Here is a 25,077-nt window from a genome sequence, read left to right as displayed (position 1 = left end):
TGCCTTCCAGTTCTCCTGTTCTTTTTTCCCAGTTTTCTCCAACTTTACGTGGTTTCATGTGATGACCAGGCAGAAGAGGGAAGAAATGAGATAAGCATTAAGAAAACAGCTTCTAAAGGCTCTACAGCAAATTTGACACCCTATTTCCCTGGGATCCGGATGCCTGATCTAGGAGGTCTTCTTTGAAAAACCCAAATTCAGAGATTGTTTACCCTCCCCCAAGGACATATTGAATGTCAGATGAATATTGGTACCACCGAGGCTGTGTAATGAACCTATGATAGGTAGACATCTAATGAAACACTGCTCATGCCTCCATGCGTCTGTTCAAATACTATGTGTGGTGTTTGATTTGGAGTCACTGTCATTCAGTTACAATCACTCACATCTGAGTTTCATCATCAGAGTGTGAATACTGGGATAGTACCTGGATCAGGATTGCTCTTCTGGTCAAAGACTACCAGTGTGCTGTGCTGGTTTGTGCTGGGAGTGCGATTATAAAGGCTCCATATCAGTGTGGTAAAACCACCCCTCCAAGAGGAATAAGCTGCTTAAGCAAAAGCCTGATTTTGTAGTTAGAACTCTGCAGGCTTCTGTAGGCGCAGCTGTGTTGCTCAGAGGTGTCGGTTCTTGGCACTCCTGCCAACACAGCGTAATGCAAAGAGGGCATGAGCTCCTGTGAGCCTTGCCCATCGGACAAGGGTGGGGTGGGGTCCTTGCTGCACCCCTGGAAGTTCTAGGGGAGTTGAAGCATCCTCTGTTACTTCCCAGAAACAACAGGGGATACCTTGGCTCGTATTTCCCCTTATTGTGGGTCACAGGGTCTAGCCGTGATGAAGGTCTGTGACATTGAGCTGACAGCATCAACAACATTTTAAAGGTGACCAACATACTTACAGCCACTGAAGGGCACCTTTGTACTCCAGGCGAAAACACAGATTGCCCGCTCAAAAGGTCATAGGAGTGCTTATTCTGTAACAAAACTGTAAAGAAGCAAAGTGTTTAATGTCATCTGGGGCACAGATTGAAATGATTTATAACAGAAATGCTTTTAAGCCCTTCAGGGCACTAGCTAAAAGTGATGCTTGGTTTTCTATTTGTTTAGAGGGTGTTTTCAGAGACAAGCATACATGCACTGAGTCAGCTCCTCAGCGTGTTGTGCGCTTTTGTGCACGCGGTAGGACAGAGAGTCTTGCTGCCTGATACGGCCTCCTGGTAACATCACACAAATAAGTCAGTGCTACTTCAGATGACAATATCCCTCCACCAAATCTGCTTGTGTGTATGTGACAAGGGGTGGAGCGTGTGTGTTTCAAAATGCTGAGGTCTCTTCCAAAGAGAACTTGCCTTGCCAATTCTCTCAAGAGCTGAGACAGAGAGGCAGACCACAGAGATACCTATCTGCTCTTGGGAGCTAAATATGTGCTGGTGTTCTGAGCAGAAACCTTTTTTTTTCTCCTTCTTCTTGAAAAATTAAGTGAAGCGACATGATAGGCATCTCTAGAGCTCATGCATGAATCTGTTTGCTTTTCTGTTGTTGCCAGTGGAATAAAAATATATCAGGATATCAAATTGCTGTAGAAATACCTTTGAAACATCTAGGTTGAGGTCATGCAGCTCTAAACATTGCCTTCCTTTCTTTTCTGTTTTGCTGCTTGTATACAGCTTGATCATACTGTGTTTGTCTGTCTGTCTAACATCCATCTGTCCAGTTACCCCCACCTCTGTAGCAAAGCACTGACTTAAAGGGTAACTTCTTTTTCCTTGAAATAACAAGCTACGATGTCCAGAAGATGGAGAAGTGTGAGAAATTGGACTTGTAAATTATTTTTACAAATCCAAATAGCCGTGGTGTTCCAGAATAAAAAAGATAAGTTAGTCTTTTAGACCACTCTTGAATTCTGCCTCTGAATTCTGTTGGAATAATCATCCCAGCAAAGTCTCTTGAATTTCTCTAATTATTAATTCATTGGAGGATCTTGAACCTCTCTTGAAATCGAGTGATCAAGTGAAATACCTTTCTCCCTTGCCTCTCCTCCCTTCCCCTCCCCCAGGACATAGCCTCTGCTGATGTTTAAACAGATTGAGAATGCAGGTCATCTTTCTCCTGTGCCATTGTCTCACTGCTTTGTCCTATATATATTTTATTGTTCCTTTATGATGGCTATTAAGGGCCTTTGTCTCCTTCTGGGCTCCCGTGAAGAATATTTATGGCTTTTACAACATGCTTAGGGGTAGACCATCGATAATTATTAAGGAAATCCAGAGATGCCATATTAAAGCAGCTTTTTGCATACCCACACGGATTTGTAGATACTTTCAAGCTGGTGGTGTCTGTCTGTCTGCCGTGGATGTTTGATGAGGGGAGGTTCGCTCCTCAGTGGAATTAGGAGAGACACAGGAGAACATGTGAACTGACGGGTCCTTACTGTGATAGGACTGTGTTTGGGGCTGTAATTTGAGCAGGATCCCAACCGAAGCTGTCTCCTTTTGCTTGCATCTCAGGGAAGATGTGGTAAGGTTTTAAATTAGCCAGCAAATTCACACTTCTCTTTAGAACAAATTCATATTTTTTTGTTCCTCTTGAGTTCCACAGGGCACGGACTTGCAGACGTCAGAGCATCTAGTAACTCTATTACAATATTGAACTGCCAACTTACACACATGCAAGCAACTCTCTGCACAGCCTTTGATGACCTGCATCTTCACAGAAAAGTGTATTACTTGACCTGTGCAAAACTGTCATTGTTGTTTGTATCGTGGCAGCGAGCAGAGGTCCCATCTGGGACTGAGCTTTACTGGGCTGGGAACTCTGCAGGCACATGTGAAGAAACACACTGTGTTTTCAAAAGCTTTTCATCTGATGGGAAGAGTACCAGAAAAATGGTTAAAGTGGTAGCAAAAAGTTCTTCAGCATAGCTTTTCTGAGTGACTTTGCACAACATATTTATTCCTTCTGTGATCTGCACAATAGAGAAATAGTAATTTTCTACTTCTCCGGGGCATTGTAGTTGTAAAGTTGTATGGTGTTCAGAGGGCACTAGATGTGTTCTTGTTGCCAAATCATGTTTGGGTAAAACAGATGAAATGAGAAATGGATATTTTTGGGAAATTATCCAGCAAAATGATTCCTTCATTTTGAAAGAAAAAGAAATTTGCAATATCAAAAATGTTTATGAGAAGTTGAGAAAGGGGTTAGAATCATAGTGGTATGGGGGAGATTTTTAATAGAAATAAAGTTACTTTACGGCACCAAAAACTTAAATTTTTAATCAGTGTTTGTAATGATTTTTTTAAAAATTGATCTTTTGGAACATTTTTATTTGTTTATTAGAAAATTTAAGAACTTTAAAAAAATTATGTATTTTTTAAATTCTGTGTTCTTTTAAGCTAAGAAATATGTCAAAGTCTATTGCACACAGTTTGCATGAATCTCAGTCAGTGCTTTATCCTAACACTAGCAGTCTTTTGCCCTTTTATCCTGTCTCAGAGATATTCTTTTAGACATGAAATTCTTTTAAGCCCGGAGGTCCACTGGTAGCCCCAATTCTGACCAGAAGGTGCTGCACTGAGGCTTTCTGTTTCTTCACCTCCACGTGTCTCTGTCTCATCTTGGGATGATCTCTAGGTGCTTCATATGTATCCCGAACAAGAGGGAGAGAACATTTATTGATTTATTTTTTCCTTTTTAACTTTTGTTTCCTTTCACCTGCCTCCACAAGTGATGACTGCACTAATTTGTTCACAGGTCATTAACTTCTGAGTGCTGTGAGAACCCATCCCGGCCCTTGCAAGAAGCTGCCATTCACCAGGTCATAATTCTCTCTCTTGCTCCCACCTTATCTCCCTCGTGGTTGATGTGGCTTCTGTTTTAATTTCAGACGATGACTGCACCGACTCCTTCACGCCCAACCAAGTGGCCAGGATGCACTGCTACTTGGACCTCGTCTATCAGAGCTGGCAGCCCGCGAAGAAACCGGCTCCTATTGCAATTGCCCCCCAGATTGTGGCTCGGACCTCCACCTCTGTCACCCTGGAGTGGTTTCCGCCCATTGATGGCCACTTCTTTGAAAGGTGATCACGCGCTGCTCTGTACTCTTGCGCTGAATTGAATGGAAAGGGGAGAAATAGGGGAACAACCCAGGGCCACACTCCAGGAGCGCAGCTTTAATATGTGGTACGCTCAGTCTGGGTTAAGGCTCTTTCCTAAATTGGTTCATATTGAGGAGGTTATTGATCTGTTTTCTGCTCTTCCTTTCTCTGCCTGTAGCACTCTGTTGAGGGCCATTGATTTGCCAGGTAAAGGGCAAATCTTTTTTCATATGTTATGGGAGGAATTTTCAATCCACGATTCTGGTTTTTCTGCTGTTATTGCTCCTTGCAAATACCAGTGGGCTTCAGCTCTGCCTGCACATTCCCCCTCCTCCTCTTGCATGTTTCTTTTGCAAGGAGAAGGTGAATCTTGTTTCTACTCCCGTGACAACAGAGAGCTCATGGGCAGTGGAGTCTCACAGGGCAAGGAGGTGGCAGGGCCGGGAAGAGGGACAAATGCTGCCTCCTTCCCTGAGCTGCAGGTCTGAGATGGGAGCTCAGCAAGGCAGAGTCAAAGACCTAAAACCCTGAGTATCATGCAAGTGTCATCTTACTGCACCCTGAGTAGAGCATGTATGTCAGAGTATGTGTGTTCGTGTCTGATAGGCATGCAGCTACTTGGTACCAATAAAAATTAAATGAATGCAGGGCTCTGGACAAGAGTTGCACAACATTGCAGTTCATAGCTGGAGCAACTCTACCCCAGGATGAGCTGAGCAACTGGGTAGTTCATCTAAATACTCTTACGCAGCACTTGGATGGGCTGCAGGAGCTATGGGAGTTCTAGCAGAGAACTTCCTAAATGATTGATCTTCTCACATTACCGTTAACTCACCTTCCCTGTTTGCATTTCTTCTCCACTTTTTGCTTTGTTATTTTATAGAGAACAAACTTCAAGTGTCCTTCAGGACTGTAGCAGTACATATCACAGAAGGCCGAATTTACAAGCATATTAGCACCCAAAGAGCTGTCTCAGCACTGCTGCTTTGTTCAGTGAGAGCACCTTGAAAGCCACTGCCTCCATCAGGGATGAAACTCCTTCCAGCACTGCTAGGACACTGTGGCCATTTCAGTGGCCAGCTTGCACTTTATCTGTAGGCAGATAGCTGTTATTTTCTGCTCAGATGAGATTTTCCACCTTTATTGCAGATCAATATGGGGAGGGCAATGAAATCATATTAGCAGTTGATAAAGAGAGATCTTGTGCTCTAAACAGTATTTGTTTTAATTGCAGTTTTGCAACTGAATCCTTTTATTCCCTACGTGTGAAAAGGACTTATGTGAAGTTCTGAAAATTAATTCAGAATTTTTTAGCCCATAATCATTTTTAGGTAAATTAAGTTTCTCCAATTTAATTTATACTTCAGAAGATACTTATTGTGTGTTAAATAAATACCATCTGCCTCTTAAAACACATTGATGCAGAGTTAATTGTTATGTAATCAAATATGTCTTTATTACATATTTCTTATAACTCAATCAATATGTTCTTAATAACCCCTAGTTAGTTGGTTCTTAAATAACATACAGTGGATAGCCTGCTAAATCTAAAATTTCATAACAGAGTTATCATATGTTAAATAAACAGTGATCTTCTAGAAAAAAAATCCTTTGGGTTTTCAAATCTGTGTGCTCAGTGTTACTGAAGAGATTTAAAGAGACAGCCTCAAATACTTTTGAGTGCAATTCCTTGTTAAAATGAGATTCCCAACGCTAACAGATACAGAAATGTTGCTGAGACCATTTAAAAATGTCACTGAAATATATAAATGATCCTGTCTAAAACATGCCCAAACTTCTGATATATTAATCAAAACAAGGATGATAGTAGTATTATAGTGACGAATACTGGAAAAGCTCACGTGCTGAACTTCCAGTACGGATGTGTCCAGCGCTGCTCGGTTAGAGATACATGCCTGTATCAATTTGTAAAATTGGGTCACTGTGCAAGACAAGTAGGAGGTAAAATTGGCCAAGTATAATCTTATCTGTGTGTGGGAATACTGTAAATCTTTGCAGATATTTTTACACAAAGTGCACACCATGGCCCAAATTTTACTTGCCTCACTTGAATGAATAAACTCATTCACTTCAATGGGACTATTCATGTAAAAAACAGAAGACTGATACTCAAACTGCTGAGAGCCTTGGGCCTGGTTTCTAATGCACAGAGGCCCCTTCCATGCTGTTTTGACAGTGTAAAAGGGCCTTAAAAGGATGAATGGCTCTGGCTACATTAGCAAGTATTGTGGCCCAATATAAGTAGATCTCTAGCGCAAAACACTTGTTAATGAAGACCTGACGTCAACGCTGTAGGGGTTTGGGGGGGGGGGGCGGTGTTCAGCCTAGCTCTAGCCAGGCCCCATGGCAGCAGCAGTCGGAGCACATCAGGTGTGGTCCTGGAGCACATCTCCACTCTGGTTTCAGACAAAACTGGGTCCAGCTTCCACGCTCCAGGACTGCTCCGAGTGCTGTAAGTGGGGAAGGTGAAGAGTTTCACTTCAAAAACTCGCTCCTGATCCAAATTACAATGCTGCTGTAGGCGCACTCAGTGTAACTCAAGTTCCTTTTATGTCCCCTTTATTCTCTAGAGCTGTGCATAGGCAGTGACCTCTGCTTAATGAAAGTCAGGAAGGGAAAATTCAGCTTTGTGTTTAAAATGTCACGCTGGGCTGGCTGTATCTGTGGGTGAGGTTCCTGACAGGTCTGCGGTTGAAGGGAGATGAAGCGTGGAAGTAAAGACTATGTGTCTTTTCCTTGCTTAGATGCAACTTTGTCACAGGTGCCACAGTATTAGGTGCTTTTCTCTTAGGGCCTCAGTTCTAGGAATTACATGATTAATTGTGTGGATTTGGGGACAGAGAGTAATGCTAACTCATACTTCTTGTAAATTTGGGGTTGGCTATCCTGTGTCCTCACACCTTGGCAAGAGTAGCTACATGAGCTGTGCGCAGAAGTAAAACCTTCTTCCTGACAGACCCTCCTTACCTGTTTAGTGTGTTCAGTTGATGTCTGCTGTATTACTCTAGAGAGTCATTTACCTGCACATAAATTTGCCAGCATGTGTTTGACCCTAAACTCCAGCAGCTGGTTGAGCTTCTAAACATCTCTAACAATCAACTATATCAAGAACCAGCATTTCTTCTTGTAGCTACTACACACGGGATTAGAATACTTACCATTCTCCATCCTCCCATTAAAAAAAAGCATGAAAAATGTCGCATGCGCATATAATAATATGTAATAATAAAATAATAATAGAGCCAACAAAACAAGTGAAAACAAGTGAGAAAAAGAAAACTCTGTTCATTTCCTGACTGCATCTATTAGATGCGTTCATCTGCTGTCGCTAAGCATCCATTCATGCGCCTCCTGTTTGATATGCGTAGGCAGGATGTAAACAGTTATTGTAATAGGGCTCTGCAGCAAATTCTGCTTGGACAGAAAACTTTGAATACATCTGCTCTTCCAACTTTTTATTGAGGTGACTGCATTAATTTCCATGAATCTGATGCTATCTCATTTTTAGCAAGCAAATATTTTGGTCAGTATGGTGTCCCAGATCTAGATGGCTGGGCTTGATAATTGCTTGCTTAAACCTTGCTGGAAAGTTTCAGTGCCTTAGAGGGGAGGGCACCAATTCTGAATTTCAAGTAAGTAGATACAATTCGATCTGAAAACAGGCACTCTTTACTGAAAGGAATGACAGATTTTTACTGGTTTTGAGTTGCCCACTGAACTGGTGCTGGCCCTGAAGAGAATTGTCTGTTTTTCACTAGTAATCTTTAGATTTTGAATCCACTTCACTGAAATATCATGCTGTAGGAATGAATTCCTCCTGCGCTCTGAACTTCATAAGCTGGAATTTCCCCAGTACTTGGCTTATTAGAAAACAGAGAAGTCTAGATTTTCCATTACCCTGCACTTTGGGGAGTCATGTGCACCGGTGTATAAGTTGTCAGATATGCTATCGTTCCTAATTAATAGTGTTTTGAACGAATTTACGCTCATTTTGTCTTGATGTCAGTGGCTGCATAAGGTGTAAGGATCTGGCTTAGATTTTCATAAGCCTGTAAACGCAATTCCATAATTAGTTTTGACATTCATGACTGTTTGTAGGATTTGTGTGCAAGAGTCTGCAGACCAAAAACTTTAACCCAGGAGTCATCCCCTGTGTAACTCCTTTCAGCCAGTGGAGTTACATCAGGGTTGAGTTTGGCTCCCAAATTGGAAAAGTAAAAAGAGAAAGTTTGCTCATAGCCTTTCCCACATGATGCTCCTTGTGATTTCTCTTACCTCCAAGTCCTTGCTGGTAAAAGGAAATGTTTGTCCATAAGCCTACAGTTTTTTTTCCACCATGGCAGCCTGTGATGAAATTGTATAGCTGCTAATTCGAGTAAAAAGCAGTCCTAATTGTGGAAACTTGGCTTTCAAAGCCCTGTCCTCATCCAGGACCAAGCGCTAATGCAGGAGTCTCTTTGTAGAGAAACTGAAAGATTATTATTGCAGGGACTTCTATCCTGACTGTTGGTGGATGTGTCTGAAAAACAACTGCACAATAATAATTCTACATTTTGATTTCTCAGTACCTTTTATTCTGGATTCTTGAATTTTTTTGCATATATTATTTAGGCAAGCTGAGTTAGACATTTAAACCACTGCTAAAAAGACAGCTGAGAAATGAAATAGGGAGGCAGTGTCATGCGAATAGTGCAGGTGGGTGAAATGAGACAGAGAGAGAAGTTACTCGCAGCATACCCAAATTTGTTCATTACCAGCGTTACAGATTGTGCAAGGAAGAGGAGGGCACTTTTGCCTCCCTTTTCTTTATTCTACCCCATTGCCACATTTTATTCTTCAGATGTTTTCAGCAGGTGCATCCCTTGCTGCACTGTCTGCGAGTTCAATCATTTACCAGCTCTCTGTAGGGGTGGCTGTGGGCCATATTGAAATGGATATGAGTTTTACCACCGATTTCATTCCAAGTCCCCCTGTTGACAATCCCTGCTTCCACCTAATTAAGCCAACAGAAAGTTGACTTTCAAATAGATCCCTGTCAACAAATAGGAGATGCTAAGCTGTGGAGCAGCTGGGCGTGTGTCGTCCCTGTCACCAAAGGGAAAGGATATCGCGCAGCCTGGGAGGGCTGTGAGGGTAAATTTACAGTCCCGGTGTCCTCGCTGAGGATCCAAAATAACTTCTGCCTGAGGATCACAGTGCCCTTCGCAAAGCAGCACTGAAATAAATTGCGCAATGGGAGATGGTTAAAATTTGCACAACTGATTATAATAATTGATGACTTAATGCATACTTACTTGAGAGTACGCTACGCCTTACACACAAATTGTTTGCCTAAAACTTCTGTCCTTTCCTGGGTGCATTTAATCAATAAGATAATTAATTTTTTCCTTTCATTTTGAGTGGGCAGCGTTCCTTAAAGCAGGACAATGAATTCTGAATAATAAGCAACTTACTGGGATGAATAACCACACATTCTGGGTCATACACGGTTCCAAATTTTGTGACCCCAAGGAATGTAGGGCTGAACTGTGTGAGTTGCATCCTCAGCTGATATAAATCAGCCTAATGTTACGGAAGATATTAGAATTACTCCAGTCTACATCAGTTTAAACCCTGATCTTGTGAATGTGTTAGCAAAAATATTTGTGAATCAGTGTTTAACTGCGTTTTCCTGTTCAACCACTTCTGCTGATAATACTTTATTGACAATGGCTGGCAATAGATGTACTGTGTAGGTGAAGTAATGCTGGCGCTGGGCAGCGAAGTGCCTTTCTTAATGCCATGTCATGCCATCTGATGGCATGGAGCCATAAGATGTTCCAGTTCAGAAAAAGCCATCCGCTGGTGCCAAAGCTGCCAGGTATCGAATCCAGTTACCCCTGCGAAAAGGATTAAGGGCATGTTCTTTTCTGTATGTTCATAACCTACCCCTTTTCCAGGCTTGTAATGATTTGGGCTGTGATACATCTCCAAAAGCTGGTCCTTGCATACTTAGCAAAGCCGTTCTTCACAGAGCAGCTCTGTCTGATGCTCTCAGAGCCTGGGACTTCGCCCTCTCTTCTAATCACCACTAAGCCCAAGTCCTTCACAATCCTAAAGATACTACAAGTTCAAGCAATAAATCCATGGTGGGAGCAGAAATAGATCTGAAATCTCCTGAGGCAGGTTTCTCTTCTCCTACCACTAAGCGACATGTATTTTCTTTTGTCAGGGTTTGATCCAGTTGTAGTGCAGGGGAAAAAAAAAGATATAGCTGAGTGTGATTTCACAGGTTGCTGTCATTTTGTGTTGGATGGTGGGCTCACAGATGTCGTCTATGCAGGCCATTAGCCCAAACCTACAGAAGGTCAGCACCAGAAAACACTCTCGTCAGTGCTGTGAGAAGAGGGTTAAGTGGAACTGAATTCTAAGTCTTACTGCTTTTAATATAGTTGAATAAGCAGCTCATTCAGCTGTTACTAAGTTGGTGTGTTTTCCTGTTTTCCTGGCCTCCTAGAGAAGTGGGATCAGCATGTGATCTGTGTGCGGAAGGAAGAGTCCTGGTGCAGTACGCCTTCAGCGCCTCTTCCCCGATGCCCTGCGATCCCTCGGGGCACTGGAGCCCACGGGAAGCAGAAGGTGAGTCACAGGGCTGGGGACAAAGATGTGCAGGGAAGAAGACGGGCCAGAGCAAAAGGAGAGCCACAAAGACAGTGGGAAAATCTGGGAGGGAGTGACTACTCATACTATCTGTATGTAGCATGAACAAAACTAGAGGACAGATGAATACATTGTGCCCTGAAGTAATGCCACTGGCTGAAATATCTGTTTTGGCCCCCGTGTCCTGACCCTGCCCATGAATTAAATGAATTCCGGGAGCTGAACCTGAATTTCAGGAAGCAGCAGAGTGCCAAGAAATGCTGACCATTCACATCTGCCAGATGAATTCCTCAGGGGAGCTGTTTACTCCTTCTACTCCAACTCCGAAAGTGAAGAATTGCATGTTACTTATTTGGGCCTGATTTCTGCTGCCCTTGCATTGAATAGTAGCGGGCTGCACCAGCAGACACGCTGAAAGGAGTGGAGATTGCCCTTTAGGCAAGTACTCTGCAGCATGAACGCAGGTGACTACGTCAAGCCCAGTCTAGCTCAGGGTGTTTTGCAAGTCATTCTTACTGCTTCTCGTAGAGCATGTTGGAGGGAGAATGGTCTGCAGAGCTGGTCGTGCAATGCCTTTAGATCTCCATCATTAACTCTCCTCCATATGTACCTTCTATTACGTAAGTAGGTGGATGTGGTAGAGCATATTTAAGATTATGCCAGGCAGAGGTCAGTAATCACAAGTTACGGTTTGGAAAGAGCAGAATATTATTTTAATCTGTCCATCACGAGCTATTCCTTTGGGAGCAGCACACTCTGGGCCCAGACTTCACTGTAATCGCACAGGTGGGCTCACTGAACTCAGAGGCCAATCCCTGGCTTTTGCAAACTCATTATACAAATACTTCCTTACATTAAGGGCTTCTCTGTCCTGCAGCTAGAGTACGTGGGAGTTATTCTGCAAGGAAGGTTATTTGTAAGCTAATATGGTGATATATGCAGTCCCAACACCCAGGAGCCCTCCCTAGTCCTAAGATCAGCGTGTGCAGCAAGCTGCGTCTCCGCTGCGTGATGGGACAAGATGTGTGGGCAAGTGTCCTCTGCCCCGCACACCCATCTCCCAGGGTGGGGGCCCAACAGAGGTTGTGGTTCACTCCAACTCACCCCCCCCGTTTTGGACATCCAAGGGCCAAGGCTGCCGAGCACAGCGCAGAGCGCTCCTGCCCTTTGGGTGGATGTTGTTCTAGAGCTTTGACCTGGGAAGCAGTGCTCCGGCTACAAGTGTGACTGGATTATCAAGTAAACAGGACTAGCGAAGTTTGGATCGCTTGCAGTAGTAGTGCAGGGTGGAAGGTGGAATTTCCACTTAGCCAAAGATTACAAGACTTTGAAACCTGGTTTCGTTTGGAACAAAACCTGAAACTTTTTAAATTGTCCATGAAGGAAAATTAAAAACAGAAAGTGTTTGAGGCTGGCCAAAATGTTTTGTTTAGCTCATATAATTCCTCTTTCATGAATTTCAGTTAAATTATGACATTTGAAAATATCCCCTTTTAGTATATACTCTAGGGCAAAAGCAACTTCTAATATCAAAATGAAAAGTGTTTTGAAGTGCAAAAGTGAAACAATTTCTTCCAAAAATGTCAAAACACAATGTTCCAATATTGTTAGAACTTTCTTCCCATTTTCTCTTCCAGAATAAAATTTTGACCGAATACACCTAATTTTGCAAAGTGTTTTGATTTTGAAAGAACTGCATATTCCATTGAGATACGCAGTTCCATCAACATTTCTCGAACGAGCTCTGATTTGAAAACTTCTAGATCTCACATGTCTTGCCAGCGGCATCATTCCTAGAGAAACTAAGCTACTCTAAGATTTATTACTCAGCTGCATTTTGCATTTAATTTCCTCTTCTTACAGTGTGTGCCTGCATGTTCTTAACTATGAAGGGTGCAGTCTGATCCTTATCTGTCTCATTCAATTGCTGTTGTGCCATTGCTCTGGAAGGAAAATTTGGGAATCCTATCCTCTTACTACGTTAATAAGTTCTCTCCACGTTAGGGTAGAAAATATACCAAGTGTATGGTATTTGTTGCTCTGTAATTTTCTGTCATCACTACCACACTCCCTGACATTCAGGATCTCTGCCTATTTGCACTTGGTCTGAGTTACAAATAGCACAGTTAGATCATTGTCTGGCTTCTTTAATTGTCTATCTGTGAGTACTCAAGCATGCAAGCTTTAAATTCACTTTCTGCAAGCGTTCATGTGTGTAAATCTCCACTGCTTGAATGTTCATGGAAAGTGAATACAAAAGAGGCATAAGCATGGCCAAAATGAACTCATTTTAGAATTTGAGACAACACTCACGGAAAATGTTTCGTAGTACTCATCCAGCTTCTTACCAGAAAACCACATTTCTCACGTGTCTCTGAAGCGTGTCTCTGAAGCAGCTCTGAACCTGGTTGGTCTGATTTCATTTTCCTGAGGTCTCGTAGCATTGATACGCTGCACAGTTACCCCAGGTAGCTGACACCAGCTGTGGTCTGGACTACGTGTGAGCCGTGCCCATTGCAAAACTCTGCCGTGGGGACTGTGTCCTTCCTAGTGCCCTGCTTGTGCCTGAGCGTGGTGGGGTCCAACCCCCTGGCCTGAGATATTTTGTGACTTCTTTCTCAGCCAGTTGTGCCCCTTACATGAGGGGCTGTTTGCTCCTCGGCAGCAGTTGTGGGAAGGCACTGGAGATCAGGCAGTTCTGATTTACTCTTTACCTTCACCGTAGAGCAAGAAAGTTCTAACCTACCTGGATTCTCACCAGCAACACCAGCTAGATAAACAAACCTTACAGCACCTCCACAACTCGGTCAAAGGGGTTTTTTATGTATGAAAGGTGATTTTGGCTCAAACCCAGGTAAGTACCTTTGCTTACTGTGCAATATATGCATATATCAGTCAGTTCCTACTGCCTGGCTCTCTATTGACCAAAAGAAGTGTGAGAATATAATAAAAAATCTTGCTGCCTTAGGCTGCTCTACTGCCCTGCCTTTCCCAGTGGCCAATATTTGACTCAAGAGCGATTCATTCTGTATTTGCAAGTGGAATTGTCTCAGTTGGACATTAGAGTCCCACTGGATGGACCCTTTGTCTTGACCACGTAAGAAATGCGGCAGGTGAGTTGTAGTTGTGACAGCAGCTGCATCCCAAGAGGCTGCTGATCCCAGCTAGCCTCCCCGTACAAGTGTGTTGAGTCTCTGTCCATGTGCCAGGGCAACGGGGGGGCATTCATCCCAGCCATTTCACTTAACTGCATGACACATCAGGCTGTGGCTGACGTTTTGGGGGAAGCCTCCCACCCAGCCTCCCATCCTTGGTCTTTAACCAGGAGATGGGATTTGACTTCCCCTCACAAACCTCACATTCATATTTTGTTTGTGTTAGGCAAGGCATGATGTTGCATGAGGTGCTGTTCTATGATCTTGCTGACGATCTCATAAGCCAAAGGATTTTCAGAACTGGAGTGCACAGGGGCAGAATAACTACTACACCATTTCTTTTTGTATACAAATATTTGTAATTTTTTTAGTATTTACCCATCTCTAGAAATCTAGTTACATGGAATAAGGTTTCCATCTTCTTCTACAATTAAATGAATGTTTCTTACCCAGGTCTAAGTGTTTGGTGATATTTAAGAAAGGGTCTCTCTATCTCAACTTCATTGAGGTTTTTAGTCTATGGATGACTACAATCAAGGTCCCATTTTTGGGGTAATGCTCTGCATTAAATTCCCTGGAGGCTGAGTCCAATTCATGTAACTCCGGGTATCACACCCTGATCTACCAAAACACGTAGGTTTATTCAGTATTTAAGTCTTACAGCGGCCTTGAACTGCCAGCGGTGAATTTGCAGGAACCCAACTGGAGACCACTTTTGAAAACGTACTAGGCTGTGAGCCATTAATCAACTCTATTTTCCTATCTGCGAGATGGCAGCGATAAGATTCACAGATCTTTCCAAAGCCCTCTGAGATACTAGGGTTAAAAACCACCTCCTTAGGGCTGCAGTCAGGAGCTTGCTGCGAGTCTGTGAGAAAGTCATCGGAAGGCCCAGCCAAGCACATGCGGACGGCAGCGAATGTTGTGAGATAACGTGAGTCGAATGGGGTGTTCGCTACTCAGAATGATTATACGCAGTGCTTGCAAGCTTGCCAGGGGGAAAAAACTTGAGCGTGTTAAATGGAACTCTGGCTTTCTTCAAACTATATCGCTGCTGTGGTCTCTCCAGATGCTGAGGTTAGTGGCATTCCCTCTGCTCTGTGGCATGCGAGGAGGAGAGGAGGGCTATGTGGGTGAGGGAGAAGCATTAAAAGTTGTGCATCTGCAGGACAATTGCGTCGGATCGCGGGAAGGACTGCCTGAGATACCAGGAAATCTATTCTGCGTCTGGGTTCATTTGATATGAACAGGAGAATTCCCTGTGCTGTTTATCCTTGATAAAAGAGGCACATTTCTAACACTTCATTGGATCACAGACAATAAGAATAACCTTCACACATTGCCCTTTTCTCTTTAAATTAGTAGTGATGTCCTGTTTGTTCATGTTTGCCCAGTGCTTTATCTTGCTTTCTTCCTCAGTTGCAAACAGCTGTGCTCTCTTTTTTTTCCTCTGCTGTCTCCATTTCTCCCCTCTCATTACCTTTCTTTATCTTTACTTTTCCCTTTCTTCTTTTCTATACTTTGCCTTCTCCCTGTCCTGCTTGCTCTCTTTACGTGTGATTATTTGGGAAGGAAGAGGGAATTTATAGCTCTCACTGGATTCTGTTACCAACTGTTCCACCCATCTGACCTCTCTGGATCTTGCAGTCCATGACTCCGTGCCAAATTGTAATGTTACCATAGTATTTGGGAACCCAGCAAGCATTGTGGCTTTCATTAGTTTTTAGTAATACCTCCCATGTAGTTGAACATAGCCAACGGTGAGAAATGTAAAAGTACAAGTGCCTGTTGTTTCGTCACAACGAGTGCAAAGAGACAGCTCAGACCTGTGCTCCATGTGCCTGCAAAAAAGAGGTCTTACACAACGTGCTAGATTAGCCTGTAAGTGGCATAGGAGTTGCCCCTCAACAGCACAGTGCAACAGCTTCTTGGAATCAACAAAAGCTCTTTTCTTGTCTTTGTTAGAGAGAAAAAGGTTTTAGAGTGAGAGACAAGGGAATAAGTAGGAGCATGGAGGTGAACTGAAGGCAAAGTGACTCTGTTTATCAGGTAAAGTACCAAGTGGAAGGGGTAGCAAATATTGTTTGGCCCAGGGGAAGGCACTAGAAATAGGAAATACAGGACCAGATGCACTGGCACAGTGTGTGTTGTGTGGTGTCCAGTCAAGCTGGGCACTTAAACTGGGTTTACATCTCTCACCTGGCCAGGAGACGTTGGCATTATATTCCTCCTCTCCGCGCTGGCCATGCCTGTTCTGCTCAAGTAAATAATTAGTTTCCTGGACAGGTATGCTCTCCTGCCACCAGTTTGTCTTTCGAGACTGATGCCAATGATAACCCATGTTCTCTAACTTCTTTTGTGCCCTGTCTTTGCTTCCTTCTTTCTTTCCAGGGCACCCTGATGTCGAGCAGCCTTGTAAATCCAGTGTCAGAACATGGAGTCCCAACTCGGCAGTCAACCAACACACGGTGCCCCCAGCCTGTCCCGAGCCTCAGGGCTGCTACCTGCAGCTGGAGTTCCGTTATCCCCTGACTCCAGAGTCCCTCACAGTCTGGGTGACGTTTGTTTCCCCGGACTGGGACTCCAGCGGGGCGGTGAATGACATCAAGTTGCTCACCATCAGCGGGAAGAACATTTCTCTCGGGCCGCAGAACGTCTTCTGCGACATCCCATTGACTATAAAGCTGGATGCGGGACAAGTGGGCGAGGAGGTGTACGGGATCCAGATCTACACTCTGGATGAGCACCTGGAAATTGATGCTGCCATGCTGAGCTCTGTCCCCCACAGCACGCTGTGTGCGGACTGCAAACCCATCCAGTACAAAGTGGTTCGGGACCCTCTTTTCCAGTCTGGATCTCCAGTTGTCATCTCAAACCTCAGCAGGAGATTTGTCGACACGTAAGTACTGCTTTCCAGAGAGCTGAATAGACTTGTTCAGAGAAAAACAATAACCTGTTCTTCTCATCCTGTTAATGTCCAGCATCGCAATTGATTGTTAGGATTTTGAACTAGATAGACGTACCAAGTATCACCAGTAGAGGATATTCTCATAGTTTCTCTCGGGAACCAGCAGCATCACACTCGGGTGAAATAGCCTGAGATTTCACGGATAGTTTTTGAGAAATTTCCGGGCTAGTTGTGCAGAGACGTGAAATTCGGGCTTTGCTTAACCAGAAAGGAAATTGCAAACTACCTGAGCTATTATAAGTTAAATGTTTCAGATAACCCAAATGAGGACCTCTGGAGTAACATGGTCATCATTTCCTTAGAAATCTTTTGAAAGTAATATTTTGATGGAGAAGGAGACAGAATGGCTTTCAGTGCTGGAGCACCAATTAACTGCTAAAGAAAGGATGCAAAAAAATACACTTGCATGTTCAGGTATATAAATGTATTTCAGCCACTTTCATTTTCTGCTTTCATGTGTCACTAAAACAAATTGTGTTGGAGCGGGATTGTTCTAACATAGTAATGCGCTAGTTTGTTGTAGGGACTGATTTTCATTCCAGATGCAGTTATGCTTATCTAGTCAAAGAACGTATGATTGTTGAGGAAAGTCCAACTTCAAAATATTTAATGATTTCAAGGAGATCCATGATCTACCCGTAGGCATTCTACAGCGGCAAGAAAACCATCTTTTGCATAACACGATTCCCTGGAAATGATTCACTCATCTGTGGGAACAACATGAAGTTCTTTTGAAAAATGAACACCAGATAAAAGGAAACCTGCTAAGAAAACTGCACTCTAATTTAGAAAAGATGATCTAATTAGTACAGCTAATATCAAGGAAGCATACATCATTATGGTCTTCTAAAGCATATTTAAATATAATAAAAATGATTAATTAACAATTCAGTAATCATGAGCTACCATCCCTTTCATGGCCCAGTTGTACAGCTCAGAAGATGCAAATTGTCCCTACGGATTTAAAAATTCAAGGTAACTAATAATAGTGAATACAAAAACAAGACCCAAGACATCACTCAGGTTACTCATGTGCTGAAAATTAAGCATGTGCTTAGGTGCTTTCTTGCGTTGTAGCCTTGTTCCAACAATTGCTGGCACTTAACATGAGATGAATATTGGCATATTGGAAACATGGAAAATGGTGAATTTTCCCATGGTTTTGCTGTGAAAGCATCTTTGCCTGAAACCTGGCCCACTCTCATTGGAAAATGGGACTGGTTTGGTTTGAAATATTTGCATACCTTAGCACAAGTTCCCACAGAAGCAGGTCCAGTTTTGAGTTCATAACAAAATATGAAGAAAAAAAAAAAAAAGCCCAAAACATAACTTGTATTCTGAGTTCTATTCCCTTGTCTTTTGTTACGATTTTGTGGGTAACTTCTAGCTTATAGCCAGCTGTAGTGAAAGGGTGCTCTAATAATTAAATCAGTAGCAAGGGATTAATGACAATTTTCCTGTGCGTCATTGAATAAATCACATGGGGTAACATTACTGTACCTGTCTGTATGTCTCACCTAGTAACGTAGCCAGCTGAAAATCAGACCTAAAATTTACTTTAGTCTTGCTGGGCTCTACCTGTGATCAGTAGACAGAAACGGATGCTCCTGGAGGCTGGCACAGCCAACCTAACCAAACCCTCTAGTCTAGCTGGCCTCAGGTTGTCTGTGTCTTTCCAGGGAGTACAGGGAAAATCCTGCCAGTGAGCTTCGATGAGATGCTTGGAAAACTAAAATGAAGTTTTTAGTCACTGGTGAGGAGTCAAAGATGCAGACTCTTAAGCACTTGTAGTTGGTTTTGATTCAAGACTTCAGCATGTGTTTGAAATCTTGAAAAGCAGGGTGATTTTTTTTATCCTAATATGCCTGTGTGCATAGCACTGATCCTTATCCTCTGTGATGGGGGATCATGCAGATTCGTAGGCTGATGCTGTATGTCCAGGCTGCTGCTGGGCTATACCTTGAGACACAACAAACTCGCTGAAACTCTGCATGGGGTTGTGGTTATGTGGTAGAGGCAAAGGCAAGATGAATTTTCCACTAGCACCTTTTGCAAAGAGTAGCCACAGTTCTTATACTCCAAAAGCAGGAAGGAGGGAAGATGCTTCAGGGAAGTCAGGATCAGAGGTGTTGGGCTGTTCTCCTACGTATATATATATGTGGAGGTAGATGCAATCTCTCTTGACCTTTTTGCATCTGCCTGTTTGTCTCATTCTGTACAGCTGGAATTCAGCATATCTGTGCAACCAGACTTTGCAGCCCCTTTATCTCTCTGTAAGCCCCAAGCCAGTTACCCCTCCTTTATGCTTTTGCATGTTTTCCATATTAAATAAAATGACACCCCCACATGTTCTATGGAAGGTTATTTTGAAGGCAGTCGCATATCTTTACCCTTGCCTCCTCTGACCTTGATCTTCACTTTCTTTTTTTCTCCCAAAGAAAATATTTGCTTGCACTGTTATCTTTGAGCAAGATCCTTTCCCCAGGTGTGGTGATGCTGAAAGAAAAATTAATTTTTCCTACCTTCTTCCCGTCAAAGAGAGGGAACTTCTTTTTAAGCTGAGAGGAGAGACAGCCTTTAATGGATAGCCCTTGCCTAGTCAGCACTGGGTGCTCCACAGAGGAGAGTAAATAACTAGAACAGTGGAAACCTTTTATTAAGAAATGCAAAATAATGCACACCTTCTGTTCTCAAGCTGAATTTTCATCTCAGCTTGTGGCTCAGGCTGAGGCTAACAATCATTTCTAAGGGACAGGACCTTATCCTTGGACCTTACAGAAACCAGGCAAGATACACTCAATTCCACTGAGTATGATCAGCCAGAATTGCTGGTATCTGTGATACAAAATGAGAGTCAGAGCCTAGGAAGAGAGCAGAAAGCTAAATAAATCAGTGGGGAAAAAAAAAGAGGTCAGGCCAGGTGCAGCACAGAACTGCTGAGTCTTCACACCGCAGCGAGCGATAAGGAAAGAGCCTCATCTGCAAGTCTCAAAGTCTCAGCTCGGGTTGTGCTCATACGTAGAGGGTTTCACTCTGGCTGTTCTCTAGAAATAAAGTGCAAGATAGTCACAATGGCAAACGTGGTAATTGCTTTGCCCTCGCTTTGCCCTTAGTGTAGCGCTTTTACGCTCACATCATTGCGGTTGGAAAGTAACCGTTGCTCTTGCATTCATTTGTAGCAACCACTGATTTTTTAAGAGCTCAGTGAGAAGTGAGTGCCCACAACGAGATGCTCTCCCGAGGGTGTCACAGGTACGGTTAGGTGCCAGTCCCACCGGAACAGTCTGGGGTGAGCAGCCCGTGTTCCCCATTGCACTCTCAGTAGCCAAATTTGCGAGTGGTGAGCAGCCGGGTGTGCTGGCGAGATCTACGCTCTCCCCTCTGGCAGGCCAAGCCGGGGGACACCGAGGTTTGTTTTGGAAAGTTGTCAGAAAAACTAGAAAAGTTTCTAAGAATTGGAAATTTTCCCAACTTTTCTGCCACAGACTTTGTAGGAAACCTCAAAACGTGGTGGACGGTGATGGATCGGGTCGTCTTTGTGGTGTTAACCTGTAGGCTTTTTTCAAGACAAAGGCATTGACTGAAATAACCTTAGAAAGAATCCCAGCACAAAGCCCTGGTACGAGTTTTGGCTTTGCAGAGTTTGAGCATCACTGAGAAGCAAGTGTGCTGTCCTGTGATATATTCATCTGAGCCATTCATACACTGACTAGAGCTTTAGTACCTAAGTGACACCTAGAGATACCACATTCATACTTGAAAACGAAAGAAAAAAGAGAGACTGAGAGAGAAACTTGTGTTTTGTCAGATAGGGGATATGTTTTTCTTCTCAGTTTTGGCTATTTACGCCTATGTTCTATGGCTAAACCTTTTCTGTCACTCGATAATAGTTGGAGAGGACTGGTTGTCATCTGTGTACAGTTGTTAAGTAAGTACAATATTTTAAAATATTTTGTTAGAATCAGGGGTTCCATTCAGTGCTAAGCTTGTAAACTCCATGTCATTTACTGTGTTTTAACTCTGCACCTAAGACGGTGGAGTGCAGATCTCACTCGGGCTTCTTGGAGTGATTGCAAAATGACTGAGAAATTACCATCATCAAGGCTGCAGGTAGTTGGAGGGCTGCTGTGGCATTGTTCATGGGTCCTTAGTGTTTCATGTACTTTAGCATTGTACTTTATCCAAAACAATTGTTTGTTTCAAAATTTGCGTTACCGATGCATTTGCCATTTGTTACTGGTATCCAATCAGAAGGGCGTGTGATAAGTGACTTGTCAGAAACCCCAGATGATGAGTCGTTGAAGGAGATGGAAAACAGTTCTTAGTCTGAAGGTTCCTACAAATATGAACAAGCAGAGAGGCTGGAGAATCATCAGTGGCTATTCATAGTGAGCAGTAATTCATTACAGCCAATTATTGTGTGCCTTTTAGCCCCTGAACTCAATAGGAGGACTGCGTTTACATGACACAGGCCCAGCTGAACAGAGGACTGGAAAAATATGAATATCACAATGATGATATGTAAACCTAAGTCCCTGTTGAATGCAACACTAAAATTTCATGGCAACATCTGTCCTTGTTATGGCATTCCTTCCTTCATCTTGAAGATCTATTTCTCTATTTTCTGAAGGTCTACCAGCCAGAGGAATGTATGATCTAAAGCAGCTGAAATGAATTGCCAGATCCATCTGTCATGAAGATAATTAACACCATATTTCCACCCAAACAAGATACAGATCGCTGGGTGGATGTTCTCCTGACACCAAAAGCTGAAGGCCATATTATCACCATCTTTTGCTCATCCCTCCTCCACAGTTACCATGCCAAATTCTTGATATGCCAGGAAATACTGGGGAGTATCTAAGATAGGACTGAAATGTTAAGAAAGTACTTTCCATGTCCAGATTTATCTGCAAGAGCTGCTAGGTTGTCCATGTGATACCGGCATGCTACACATCTGGATTCCCAACAGACTTTAGAACTGTATATGGTATTCCAGATGTCCTTGTGCACGAATACTTACCCAGCTACCCTGGAAATGCCTTGCCTTGATGCGTGCAAGGACCTCATATGCTTTTTTTGTGGATACATCCCGCTGATGGTTCATAGTTGTCTTGCAATTGAATAAATACACCCAACTGCTTCTTCCCCTCTCACTTGCAATGAGGAGCTCCCAGCTTATTCTGAATTTCTTGATCCTACATGCATAATATTGTCTTTTACCAACATATGCACTCTTTCGAGACGTCCAGTCCTGTAAATTAGTCATTTCTACATTGTAACTCCATCCTTCTCTGCATTGACTGAGCCTATTTACCAATTCTGTGTTGTCTGCAGATACTTGGACTTTTGGGGTTTGGATCTTTATTTGCAGGAAGTGTTTGTTAGTTAACCTCGAAGAGATAACTGAACAACAAATTTCCATTTTCATTGAAATTTCTCTTTCAATCCAACCTATTACAGCTACTAGAAGTAAGTGCAAAATAGCGTCATCTCTTGTTGAGTCCCTAAGTATTTGATGCCTGCTCTCACACCTAGCAGTACCAGAGACCTGCCATTGTTAAAAGCATTTGTTCTCCAGTCTGCATCTAGGAGGTTTCTTTCCCATAATTACCCAATTCCTGTATTATGTCTCTCTAGTAATATATTAGAGATCCCTATCTGTATCCATATGAAAGTTTACAGCTCATCTCCAGTAAAAACACTTTTACCAACTTCAACAGGAACAGATTTACTCTTATTCATGCTTTCTTGCTCATTCCTAAGAGCTTCCCTATCATTAGTTTGCAGTGCTGCATGGACAAAGCTATTTTGAGCTTTCCCAAGAAGCAAACACCCTTCTGTCCCACCAGGTTTCTCTTACCCCTATAATTTCCAGTTTCAGGTACCGTACTAGCGCTGCTAGTTCTTGCCTAGTTCTTCATCCAGAGTCTTTGCATTAAGGAGTAAATGTTTCAGTTGTTCCTCTCTGACCCTAGTTTCCCAGCTGGAGTAGCGGCCGTGCTGTCACTGTCTGAAAGCCTCCACGTGTCAGTGAAGAGCTTTGAGTGTATCGGAGCTGCCTGTGGTCAGTTTTGGCAAAGTTGTGAAGTTTAGTATTCAGCTGGTGTAAGACAGCGTAGCAGTCCCGGAGCTCAGCGGAGGTGCTGGTGATCCACTAGCAAGCGTCGTCCGTCTTCATGCCTCTCTAGCCTTGGCTGCATTGTCAGCTCCTTCCTCATGCAGCCAGTATTGATTGCCCCGTTTCTGCTTAATGAACCTGGAAATTTCCCATGATGAAAGAACAGAAATATATGGCATGATTGCCTGTCCCACACCTTCCCTTCCAACAGCGGGAAACTGGTCATAGGCTCATCTGACCCTAACAGAGGTGAAGTGCTGTTAGGAAGGAGAGTCCTCCACCCAGCAGCATCTTCACCGCCAACATCCCCGCAGGGAAATTCTTTCCTTTCCCAAACAGCGTGGCCTCGCCTCTGGCTTGCATGGCAGCAGGGAGCTGGGTCTGGGCAGGGAGGCAGCGGGGATGACTGATTCTGCTCCCTGTGCCAGATAGGAGCGTGTACACCTGCTCTACATCGAGGGCTCGGTAAGCCATAAAGAGCAAACCTGCTTGTTTTCCATCTACTGTTCCTGCATCTTTCCTTCACATATGTTGTGCTGCTAAATACCGAGGTAGCGGTTGTTATTATTTATAGCTGCCAGTAGCGTGCCGGGCATTTTACAGAAGAAACACGCCAGGTGCCTTCTTTCCAAGAGCTCGCAATTAAATGTTAGAGGCTAGCAGTGCCGCTGCTCTCAGGGATTATACATCTCCGCTTGGCTGATGTGACTTGACAGCTGGAAGCCACATTCTGATGGCTTTCCTTCTTTCTTGCTTTCTTCATTAAAGGTGCCAGGTTATCTTTGCGAAAGAGTAAAACGTGCTTCCTGACCCCACACACAGAACAGATAGAGCAATTTTTTCCCTTACCACCCTCTGCCAAATTGCCTTAACCCTGCCCTGGAGAAGAGAAAGAACAATTCGACGGTCTGTGCCCATTCAGTAGGCAGCTTTTCTGCTAAGCCTGCACAGAGATGCCATTTGGTGCCAGCTGTAGTGATAGATTTGTGATTCTTCGCTGTTGCGGTTTCTTATGTAACGCTGTAACTATAGCTGGCACTTGACAAAATCCGTAGCTCCTGTTCTGGCTCGGCCGCACATGATGCAAGAATAAGGTAGTAAGGGCGGGTTTATATCTTTATGGGTTTGTGATCCTGAGACAGGGCAGCCCAGAGGAATTTTTCAGCCTGGGTCTATCTTTGAAGGGTGGGATTGCTCTGATTGACCCCCAGCTGCCTCTCTCAAAGATACGACTTGAGAGCATGGGAAGAGCCAGGAAAGAGGAGGTGCCCCATTTGGGGAATGACACTTCGCTTCGGGATCGGCTCTGCCAGCTCTGCTCTAGCCAGGAACTCCCCAAGGACTGCTGCTCCATTGGATTCATGTCTCCAGTGTACCTCTTGGGCAATACACAGAGGCTGTAGAGAGATCAGACCCATAGACTACAACTTAGCCATATGCAAGTGTCCCTGAAAAAGTGAACATTAACAGCTGCCCTATTATTAACCAAATAGATACTATTAGAAATGGATATTTTTAATCACTCCCAGCCAGGGTGGAATTTGAACTTGCGACCTAGAAGTAGTAGCAGAGTTTTCAGCTGCAGGGGGAAAAAAAAAAAAATGAAGATCAAACAGGACTTTTCCTGCTGGGCAAAATAATTTATTGCAGGTGAAACAGTCTCAGATATGTGGTAAATTAGGCTGTGCATTATCTCATGGATAATAATTTCTCTCTGATGTTTACCTTCTTGTGTGCATCTTTATTTTGGGCTCTAAATAAGATAAGAAGCACCAGAAATCTCCCAGGAATAACAAATGCATTTTCTTTGCTTGATTGAGGAAAGAAATATTGGACAGACATGTGTTATGCAACAATTTAAAAATAACTCTCTTGTAAAACTTGGAGTGAGCCTCAAATACCGCAGAAGAAGCAGAAATGTGTTACCTACCTTTTTATCAGCAGCATCAGCCAGTACAGCTTTTTTCAGCTACTTTTACTGAACTATTGCCCTGATCATTTCCTGGGCATTTTATTTTAATATATTTTCCTAAGAAATAAATTCCAAGTCTCTGTTAAATTCGGAGCTACACTCAAACAGG

The 25,077-nt window shown here is 43.3% G+C and overlaps 1 protein-coding gene across 1 annotated transcript in view; it reads left to right on the top strand.

The window, feature by feature from the left end:
- Positions 1 to 25,077, top strand: part of PAPPA (pregnancy-associated plasma protein A, pappalysin 1) — a 177,796-nt gene that overhangs the window by 57,390 nt on the left and 95,329 nt on the right. Inside the window, exons 5-7 of the mRNA XM_009586738.1 lie at positions 3,882 to 4,074; positions 10,610 to 10,731; positions 16,299 to 16,806. Of these exons, the coding sequence (XP_009585033.1) occupies positions 3,882 to 4,074; positions 10,610 to 10,731; positions 16,299 to 16,806 (823 nt within the window). The remainder of the gene's footprint in view (positions 1 to 3,881; positions 4,075 to 10,609; positions 10,732 to 16,298; positions 16,807 to 25,077) is intronic.

Source organism: Fulmarus glacialis, unplaced genomic scaffold, assembly GCF_000690835.1.
Source record: "Fulmarus glacialis isolate BGI_N327 unplaced genomic scaffold, ASM69083v1 scaffold35341, whole genome shotgun sequence".
NCBI lineage: Eukaryota > Metazoa > Chordata > Aves > Procellariiformes > Procellariidae > Fulmarus > Fulmarus glacialis.
The sequence above is the reverse complement of the archived record's forward strand: the minus strand, read 5'-3'. Positions and strand labels throughout refer to the sequence as shown.